Source organism: Tasmannia lanceolata, unplaced genomic scaffold, assembly GCF_043159265.1.
Source record: "Tasmannia lanceolata isolate RefF3 unplaced genomic scaffold, GAP_Taslan_0.1 ptg000004l, whole genome shotgun sequence".
In the NCBI taxonomy this organism is placed as follows: Eukaryota; Viridiplantae; Streptophyta; class Magnoliopsida; order Canellales; family Winteraceae; genus Tasmannia; species Tasmannia lanceolata.
This window is the reverse complement of record NW_027518681.1, coordinates 11,764,747-11,775,557: the sequence shown is the minus strand read 5'-3', so window position 1 is coordinate 11,775,557 and position 10,811 is coordinate 11,764,747. Positions and strand designations below refer to the sequence as shown.

At 39.0% G+C, this 10,811-nt stretch overlaps 1 protein-coding gene across 1 annotated transcript; it reads right to left on the bottom strand.

Annotated features, from left to right (window-relative positions):
- Window positions 1-275: 275 nt before the first annotated feature.
- LOC143875495 (cytochrome P450 CYP82D47-like) lies at window positions 276-4,626 on the bottom strand. The gene is made up of 3 exons (XM_077377061.1): window positions 4,212-4,626; window positions 3,275-3,928; window positions 276-1,067 (listed from the first exon to the last, which is right to left on the bottom strand). The coding sequence occupies exons 1-3, from the start codon at window positions 4,470-4,472 to the stop codon at window positions 429-431; spliced, it is 1,554 nt and encodes a 517-aa protein (XP_077233176.1). The 5' UTR covers window positions 4,473-4,626; the 3' UTR covers window positions 276-428.
- Window positions 4,627-10,811: the final 6,185 nt, after the last annotated feature.

Here is a 10,811-nt window from a genome sequence, read left to right as displayed (position 1 = left end):
TAGGAAAGTAAATGTGGGCTGCCTAAAGGAAACATGTTTCCAACAATTCTCAATGTTATTACAATTAACGGTCCTTATAGAGAGCACATGGGAAGACAAGGATAAACATAGGGAGAAAGATAATCATAATGTAACCTGACTACCTTATCACCAAATTTAACACCTAGATTTAACGGTCAATTCATAATAGATCTGATATATTCTAACAGTCCTTTGTTTTGATAATGGCACTCCTTTATCAAATACAATTTTTACCCGCGATTGACGTCAGTTAATTAGAAAAGTGTAAAACTTAGCCGAGAGTGCTGTTATTAAAACAAGAGTACAAATATCATTCCTCACACAATTTCACACAGAAGAAAAATACAAGAAACATGGACTGCCATAAGGCGACCCACATCAATATACTTTCAATACTTAATTTCCATTTATATTCCCCTCAATTGTTCATAGAGCTTGGAAGGAAGTCGTCCGGTGAAGAGGACTTCCAGCGGGGCTGCTTTGGTTATGTTTAGGCCTAGGCCCTCGGTCATGTCGACGGGCCCACCTGATGGGCTCGACATATCGAATCCATGAAGAAGACGAGAAAGTGCCAAATGCATGACCTGCAGCGCGAACGAGATCCCCGGGCACGACCTTCGGCCAGACCCAAACGGTATGTACTCAAAATGTTGGCCCCTTACATCCACATCTAAATGGCTAGTGAGAAATCTCTCGGGCCGAAACTCAAGTGGGTCCGACCACACACGTGGGTCCCGTTGCAACTTCCAAAGGTTCACCATTATGCGAGTGCCAGCTGGGACATGAAAGCCGTCCACTTGGCAATCTTCGATTGCCGAGTGTGGGACCGAGAGGGGTGCAGCTGGGTAGAGGCGCATTGTTTCCTTGATGATCGCTTGAAGGTACACTAGGTTATTGATGTCGGATTCGTCCACGTTTCTATCCTTGCCTACGTGGATGTCCAATTCATCTTGTGCCTTCTTTAACACATGGGGATTGTTCAGTAGCAAAGAGAGGGCCCATGCTAGGGTTACGGCTGTAGTATCTGTGCCACCTAAGATAAGAGACTACAAAAATTGAATGCAAAGTTGTTAGAAACCATATTGGAACGATTGATAATAACTTATAGTCTTACTAGTATTCCATAAAATGATGGGCCCCAACCTAATGCATAGGTTAGGGTAGAGTGGGGTAATTGGTGGGGCCCACTCTATGCATGAGTATGGTAGAGATGTTGGGTCCCACTCAATCAAAACCTAAAAGGGAAATGAGATTTCCCTCTCTGACGGATAAATCCTCCCCCGAACCCCAACGTAATTCGTTAAGTTTTGAAGGCAAAGAAAAACGAAGGGGGTGAATTTATCCTCAAAAAGTGAACCATTCTCATAGAAACCATTAAAAGAGGGAGCATGGGGGAGGGGGGATGATTTTATCCGTCACACTGGGTTTGGGGCCACCATCAAAACACGAGGTGTAAAATGGTGGACCCATCACGCTAGGCATGGTTTAAAATAGTGGGCCTCACCCTATGCTGACTGGTAGAAAGTAGCAATAGGACTATAGGAGTGAAAAAATGGAGAGAGAGAGAGATATATATAGATAGATAGAGAGAGTTGTCATGCTTACGAAAACAGAATCCCATCTTCAAAGAGGGAAGCCATATATTCGCCCCCTTATCTTTCTCAAACCAACACGCCAGTGTATTTATGACTCCTCCTTTTACATTAAAAAGAGGTGGCCCGGGGAACAAAAGGGGGAAATGTATCATTTAATCCTACAAATTTCGTTTCGGTCAACCCGAAACGTAATACGATTTCAGCTGAAATTTCAAAATTTGTTTCTTCCGAAATTTAAGGAAATTCAACAAAAAAATCTCGATTTTTTAACTATTTAATATTTTTCCGAAATTTGGTATTAAATAAAATAATATTTTTAACACGTTCATGATAAGATATTCATTAAATAAAAAGGGAAATGATATTTCCCCCCTCCGACGGATGAAATCCGGCCCCCTCTTTAAAGGCAAAGAAAAACGCTAAAACGGGTGAATTTATCCTCAATCAGCTTACCATTATCACAGAAACCATCTTTTGAGGGGGGAATTATATAATTTCCCAATAAATAACCTCTCTCTTGGTTTTAGGGAAGACAGAGTCACAAAGAGGTCGTGGATTTTTTCGATATGCACCTTCAATTAGTCATGGTAGAAATGAGTTATGACTTAATATATTCTTGCTAGAAAATGACAGTCCAACTACATTACCATCTCCATTTGCACGTCTTTTTGGAAAAAAACTCACTTCATTATGACTGTTAATATATTCTTCTTGGGAAATGAAAGTCCCACTATTCTTGTTGAGAAATTACATCCCTTTTGTCTGTGTTTTTCTTAAAAATAATTTCCAACGACCTTTGACTTGCTCTTCAAATGAAATCATTATAGGAAATATCATTTCCCATTCTTTTTTTTTGGCAGATAAGCTGGATTTTGGAATCATTTCCCATTCTAGTTACATGTAACTAGCATATGTTATATGGGATCATCTTATAATTTTAGGTGTAAGTCAGTGCAAATTTATTAATTTTTCTGTCGTTATCGGAGTATTTTTATCAACGACTTGATAATTATGTGTAGGTTTAGCTATAGAGCACTGCTAGGAAAACAGGATTCCGTTTGGGAAATCATACCGGAGAGAATGATTCACTCTTACGATCCCAATCCCTATATGTGTACACCCTAATAACAGTCTAATTTGAAATGAATCATGACCCAGACTCAAAATGTATGATTCGAAAAGCACACCAAAAAGAGCCGACCAACTCATTGGTGGGCCCGATCCAATCCAGTCAGGAGCGGAGCAAGGAATCTACACTGGGGGCACACTAATTTACACTTTGCATGCCTGGTCCTTGGGGGCTGTGGCCATATCACTTGGAATTTCTGCAAATATCATTACTAATAAAAGGGATTTTGCAACCCCCCAACACGCTATATATGCCTCCGCCCCTGGGTCGATCTGCATATCTGATTTTTAAGGAATTCGATTACTCTGAAAAAATGAGGAAACAAAAATCTCATGATCGACTTTTTCTTTATTTTTGGCCACTTCTCACCTTCATCTCAGTCGAGCCCTCTCAAATCTCTCTCCTTCTCCCACCTGCCCTATCCCTGTCTCACCACTTGGAGAGACTAATTTATCATGGAAAAAAAATTCCTGGCCAACGTGGCCTATATGTGCACTCAAAATTCTAAGTCTATGGTATAACAACGTACCAGACAAGTTGCCTTGATGATGGTATCCGAATCGTACTCGGAGATCTCAGCCTCATCCACGATCGACAACATCACGTCCATGAAGTCCTGATCAACATGAGCTTCGTCGGAGATTCTCTTCCGGCGATGCTCTTCCACCCAATTGGAAACAATAAAATCTAGTTCTTTAGATGTCTTCTTCATGGTAGCTTCATAACCTTGAAGATCCATCCACTTCAAAAAAGGTAGCGCGTCGGACACAACAAAGACGCCAACGAGATAAAGCAATTGACTCAACCCATGTCTGAATCCCTCCGACTCGCCCTTCTCGCCGTTATATCGTTTTCCGGTGACCATCTTCACAACAACATTCATGGTAAAATTTCCAAACCATTGCTTCATTTCTACCAAAACTGGTTGCTTATTGTTCTTAACCCACAGTCCATACAAGTCTTTTATGCACGTATCAATCTCCATGGTTCGGACATGCTTGAACAATTCGAGCCGGCGGTTGGACAACAACTCGAGCGTGGATATCTTGCGTATCTCTCTCCAGTAATGCCCGTAAGGGGCAAGGCCAAACATGGCATAGTTGTAGCCCAAGAGCTCGCCAGCGGCAAAGGTAGGGCGATCCGCCAAAACCCTGTCTTTGGTAGTAAAGCACTCCTTAGACACCTGTTATATATATATATGTATAAAGTATAACATAAAAAGATTGGTCAAACAAGCTCCTATATGCTTTCTGGGAGAATTGATAAAAAAGTTATGTTAATTAACATTTTTCATACCCAAAACCCAAATTCCACTGGCCATGTATAAAATTAACATAAGTAATTAACATAACTTGTAATTAGATCGGAGAACATCATGTGTCATCTACGGAGAAATTGAAAATACTCTAATCTACCCAATCTCTATATGAAAATTGCAATCAATTAACTAAAAATTCCAACAATACCTCCCAACTGCTCACGATAAGGATGCGGCGCATACCGAGCCAGATGGTGAAGGTGGATCCGTACTTATCGGCCATGGCTCCTAGGATTCGAAAGAGCGGTGCACTGCCGCCGAGCAAGTGGAGGTGGCCGATTATAGGCCAGGCACCAGCTGGTTCGGGTGCCTCCTTGGTCTTACTTTTAGTCCTAGCTATCCACAGTTTGTAGAGTAGAACCATGACAAGAATCCCAGCAATTGATTGCATATGGAGAAGAAAATCCATAGCTGGGTTGTGAGTGCTGATCTAAGGAGCACGGCCTTTATTTAAATCCATTACATGACTATTTTATTATTTAAATCATTGCGAAAGTTCTAGATGAACAAATAGTAGCGTGAAATTTAAGATATTTAATTACTAATATTTTAAACCACAAACAGCTATTTCAACAGAATTGAGTGTAAGGCTGAAACTACGTGACAGGAAGTTCTATCGATGGCTTGAAAAACACATGTGGTTAGAATTGGCTGAAGAGAAGATCAGGGATTCTATCAGAAGAGATTGTTTATTGTTGTGGGAGTATATTTCTAGTGAAAAATGTACAGTGGGGCACACTTAGATGATCTAAACCACTCCTTTGTTAGACCCGTCCTAAATAGACATGCTTAAAAAAATTATGCTAAAACTCTGATATATTTGGTGTAAAATGGACGGCTCATAAAGTTAAAAAACGATGTTATGGAAAGCTCTAAACAGTAAAAGGTTATAGTCAACCTGTGGAGAATATTTTTGTGGCACGTTTAGGGCCTATGCTAGGGGTGTAAACGAGCCGAGCCGAGCTTGGCCAGGCTCGGCTCGGCTCGGCTCGCTAAGCTCAAAAGGTGGGCTCGGGCTCGGCTCGGCTCGGCTCGGTCAGGCTCGCGAGCCGCTCGCGAGCCTTATTGAGCTCAAATTATATTAATTTTACACCCGTCATCTTCCCTGGACAGCCCTATCTAGTGTTTTTTTACTACTCTTTTTACACTAGGGGGGTGGTCCAAGTAACAAATGGGGTTCCAAAAAAGAAGTGACATATTTTGCCTCCCCCTTTCACTCCCTAGACAACCCTTTTAGTGTATATATTAATATATAATATATATATATATATATATATATATATATATATATATATATATATTTAAATATATTAAATTCTTAACGAGCCGAGCGGAGCCGAGCCTGGCCTAACTCGGGCTCGGCTAGTGAAGGATTCGAGCCGAGCTCGAGCATGCTTCCGAGCCCGAGCCAAAATTGACACCCTTACCTATGCACAAATGAATAGTTTAGTGGAGTAGCTGTGAAAAGTAGTTGGAAAAGTTGATCAATCTATGAGTGACAACTCTTCGAATCTACAAAGAATGAGATAACCAACACTCTCTTGGATGAAGTGGAAAGCATTTTTATTCAAAAAGATAACTAGCAATCGTGCATGACAACCCCTTGCACGGAGGTATATATTGGTGCAATTAGTCGTAACTTCTTTCTTTAAACAAGACTCCATCTCTAAAAGTAAAAAAATCTCATCCACAGATTTGGTAAAGAATTCCTTTATGAGGGTGGTTAGTCCCCATTGACTTTAAAGAATCCCAGGAAACTTGAGGAGTAACCCATTAGTCCTACTCGATTCTTGGCTTCCACTCTCAAAACCCAAGTTAGCAATGAGGTTCAAGATTTAGTCCACTGACTCCCCCAAAGATCCTATTCTCTTGTTAAAATGCTCACCTATGACTCTTTCACAAAATGGGTAGAACTTATAAGTTATGATTCGGTAGCTTCTTCTCTCATTATGAAAAATTACCAAAGAAACCTTATCTCATGAAAAAATGAGGAAAATCCTCATACTATATATAAAGCGTGAATCAGGGGTTAAAGTCATCCTCACTTTTTCGTTATTTCCATTCATGTCCCACAGCCCAGCACAATACCTTTTGCATTGACATTTCTGATTTTCTTTAGGGGTATTCTCGGCATTCATGTTGGGCAATAAATACCCTAGCGCAAACGTCCAAAAATAATGCCCCAAACCTTTTCTTTTACCATTAACCCCTTTGCTGATATCTAACCTCTATCTCTATGAGAAATTATTTAAGGGTAAAATCATAATCTACATATGAAAAGTACCGACACATGGTAACTGTCTATGACAATTACGGCAAAAAACTACCAAGAAGAGGTAAAGTCATATGACAATGACGAAAGAACTGCTTTTATTACTCATGAAGGACACTTGCAAAATATTGACGGATTCCGGGCACCTGAAGAGGAACAACAATTATGGAAACCTCTATCGATTGGAGGGCTAGGATCAGCCTATATCGATTGGAGAGCAACGCTCAACCTATGTAAATTTTACGGGCACAACCGATTGATGGTGTGTTCCATCCATGATTTAAAATTTTTGTTTCAGTAACCGTTTCGGACCCCACCGAAAACCAAAATTTCGGTCCGAAATTTGGTAACTTGGTTCTAAATTCCGGACTGAATTTTCAAAATTGCGGAACAAACTGAAATTCCGAATTCCGAAATTTTGTAACACTTTTTGTTTTAAAAAATAATGGCAGTTAATCGAAATTTCGGACCAAAATTACTGAAATTTCAGACCGAAATTTAAAACCATGGTTCCATCACATTGACGGTTTGGATCAACCTATAACCCTCTATAGATAGGAGGGTTCGGATCAACCTATTAAAATTATTTTTGGGGCACAACCTATGTAGGCAGTGGCCCATCTAATGGACGGTTTGGATCATCCTATGGTACGGGCCATACTGTACATTTGTCTCCGCCCTACTCAATTTTGCCGGGGTATATTTGTCATCCAGGTCACTTACTTTGCCCCTGGAGAACATCCAAAAGTTATCGCTTTCGTTCCCAACTTTTGCTTAAATTCTTTCTACATCTCATTGTATTTTAGGAAAAGTTCACTGTGTATCCAATTTCTGATGGCAATTTTTGTCAATTCCAATGTCAATGACCCTTACATGTCCGTCCAAAGACTCCAAACGAAACCCTATTATCTGCTCGTTTGGCATTCTCTGGATTCCCTTCCTGAAAACTCCACTGCTCTCAACCGCCTCCTTCTCATCGCCTCTCATCTCAAAGTCTCGTCACATGCTTTTGTTTTTGCTTCTCTTCTATGTCCTACTCTGGGTATCGTTTTGTCTTTGACCATAATTATATTTTATTTTTATTTTTCATTCATTAATGAAGGAGACTGGTAAGAACTATATATGGATTCCAAACTAGGCTATTCTCCCTCTGGCAAACGAACCAAAGATGAGTTTTCTTGCTTCCTTTACTTTTCCATTTTTTCACTTTAAATAGATGGATTTTAATTAGGGATCCTGAATTTTGTTTTGGTTTTTAGGATTACCAAATTTTAGGGGATTTCCTCAAACATGGATTATTAATTCTTTTTTTGTAGGGGGATTTTGATTGTACGTTTTTCTCTTCTAAAAGAGGATTTCGATTTTTCGGTTCTTTTTGGCTTTTTCCTATCACAAATTTTGGTTCTGGATGTTCTTTTTTTCAATTTCCCTGAACAGGGTCTTTTATTTAAATAGATCTCTAGAGTCTTTCATCAATTTCTTCGTTATGCCCTGCCAGTTGTTACCAGGTAAAACCTAAAAAAACATACTGCAACCCTTCATCTCCTTCCCAAACCCATTTCAAGGTAATGTGAGTTAGTGTTTTATGAAATCCCTTATCGGATGTCTGTCAGTGTTTTATGAAATCCCTCATTGGAATGTAAACACTTGGATAATGATGATTTCAAGTTATACACCGAATCCACAGGTTGATTTTCACGAAAGCTCATTGTTGGGGCTTTTGGATTATTGAAATTTTTTTGGAAATGAAAAATATTTATAAAAGTTATGACTTCTTTGTATGCACAGAAAAGATAACTCGATCCGATCCTAATTTTTAATTAGAAAGAGTTTCAATGTATGATGATTTGCTCTAGATCAACTATAATCATATCATTTTCCTAAAAATTGTGGGAAGAAAAAGGTTCTCAAAAAAATAAATAAATCCCGTCGACAATGTCTTTCTTGTAATCCAAACAGGGCCAAAATTCTCTAAGATTGACCAATGGATCTAATGCTAAATTTTCTTCTCTTATGAAATTCAATATTAATGCGTCTCACATCAAAATTAGTTCAAAGTTTGATATGAAAACTAAGTGTTTGAACTAAAGGCTCGATCACCATCGGTTGTCAAAATCTCAAACGAACAGGGCCTAAACCATTTGGAGTAATTGGCTAAAATTCTTTCACAGTACCTCACGCCAGTAAGGCCAGTAGGCTGAAAACCCAAACATTGCGTAGTCATAGGCCAAGTATTTTCCGGCTGCACTTCTTGGATGACGTGTTATTAATGTTTATAAGGGTTGATAAGTGTTATTAATGTTTGATGGCCCTACCATTGAGTTGAACCCTTGCTAGGTATTTCATAACGGTCGTGATTAGGGTTGTCTAAGTGATTATCCAAAAAATAAGGGTTGAACCTTGCTAGGTATTTCATAACTGTCGTGATTAGGGTTGTCTAAGGGATTATCCAAAAAATAATCCCTTATTTTTTTCTTTGATAATCCCATAGAAAACCCCCATTTAGGTACTAGAAACCACTTTTTAGTCCATGACCCTATTTTATTCCAATCTGCCCAATTGAAAACACCCTACATAAGCTCCATTAAGCCACAACTTTATAGCCCCTTTTAGAGTCTTGAAGTTTATGTTAGAGAGTTTAGAACCCCTGTTTAAAATTATAGAAAAATGTCCGAATCAATGGTTTCTTTTCTTTTACACTGTGATGGACATTTGAAGGATGAGGTTTCTTGGGACAATGTCGGGGGGAGGAAGACATTGTTATCTGTTTCCCGCCGAATTAATTTTGATGAATTTCAAAGTGCAATCCAAAGAAGACTTGGTATAATAGAAATGAATGTTTTACTATTGATCAAATGTCGATACGTTGTTGATCCATATATAATCACTTTAATCGACGTTGATGATGATGATGTCCTTCAAACAATGTTGAGGATGTTTGACAGAGACATGTTCAATTCTGTGATGATATACATAACAAAAACCATAAGTGAGAACGGTATTAATTTATTGAATTCGTCAATGCTTCCCCCAAACAATTTTTGTATTAATAGAACATCTATTAATCCTAACATTCCATCTACTTCGATTCCGCTCCAAGAATGTTCACGCGAACGGAAAAATATCAATCTTCGCCCGCATTTTCAAGTGGACTTGCAAAAAGACTACGAAAGCGAATTTGTAAGTGAAGGGATCCTTGATACCAGTAAAGGAGGTGGTCCAGGAGAAAGCAGCATAAGGTACTTTTGTTCTTTGGTAATCTTTCAAGACTTCCATAGTTCAAATTATGAATTAATCACTGATTATATATTTTCGAACTATACAGGTCTCAATTTGACTTAAATGAAACATTGGCAAGTGATTTGCATGCTAACCATGTTACTGGAGGTATAGATGAGTTACAAAATATTGGAGATCAACCCAGCATAAGGTATTTTTGTTCGTTGGTAATCTTTCAAGACTTCCATAGTTCAAATTATGAATTGATCATATGGATTGAGGCTAATTATATATTTTCGAACTATACAGGTCTCGATTTGACTTAAATGAAACATTGGCAAGTGGTTTGCATGCTAACCATGTTACCGGAGGTATAGATGAGTTACAAAATGTTGGAGATCATGAAGTGGACATCAATAATGTTTTTGAAAATGATTTCTGTGTAAGGGGTTTAGATTATGAAGAAGAAAGAAATGCTGATGATGATGATGGTGGTGGTGGTGATTATGAGGAGGAAGTGGAGGACGAGGATGATCATCATGAAAACATCGTTGTTAGTCCAACCGCTTAGCCTATCAAAGGAGGTTACAACGGAGGCTTTCCTATCAGAGGGAGTACTCCTATCAGAGGTGATACTCAATCGGTTCTGAGTGACGGTAGTGGGCCAATGGAAGTAGATGGCATGTTTGTTGGAGCCCAAGAGATAGAAGCTGATACATTAAAATTGACCAGTTAACAGTTGGGGCAATGTTTTATGACATGAGACACTTCAAGAAGGTTGTTCGAGAATATGCTATTCGATAGAGATTCATCTTTAAGAAGGCAAAGTCATCACGCAAAAAGTACTCTGTTCGATGCAAGGAAGATAGTTGCAAATAGCGTATAACGGGTGTGAATCATATGACTTTTGTGGTAGTGAAGTCGTTTGTTGCCGACCTTATGTGTACAACTAAAATAAGGGGCAATGATCACCCTCTCGTTACAGCAGCTTGGGTAGCTGAGACATGTTTCCATTTATTCGCTCGCCTAGAGGACGTTCGTACAAGGATCATAAGAGAATATATCAAGATGTATTGGGGTATACCTATTAGCTATTGGAAATAATACAATGCGATGAACATCATACTTGAGATTAAGTACGGGAATGTCGAGGACTCTTAACTCATATTGCTCGCATTTGCAGTTGAGATAATGGGCAGAAATCCTGAAAGCTACATGCGTGTTTTTCGACATAGAGATTTACGTCCAAGGGGAGAT

What these genes read in the sequence shown, in the direction of transcription:
- LOC143875495 (XM_077377061.1), bottom strand. Translation starts at nt 4,472, where the DNA reads ATGGATTTTCTTCTCCATATGCAATCAATTGCTGGGATTCTTGTCATG. An exon ending in TTATCGTGAGCAGTTGGGAG is followed by an intron (nt 3,929 to 4,211) that starts GTATTGTTGGAA and finishes TATATATAACAG; the next exon opens with GTGTCTAAGGAGTGCTTTAC. An exon ending in TCATCAAGGCAACTTGTCTG is followed by an intron (nt 1,068 to 3,274) that starts GTACGTTGTTAT and finishes CAATTTTTGTAG; the next exon opens with TCTCTTATCTTAGGTGGCAC.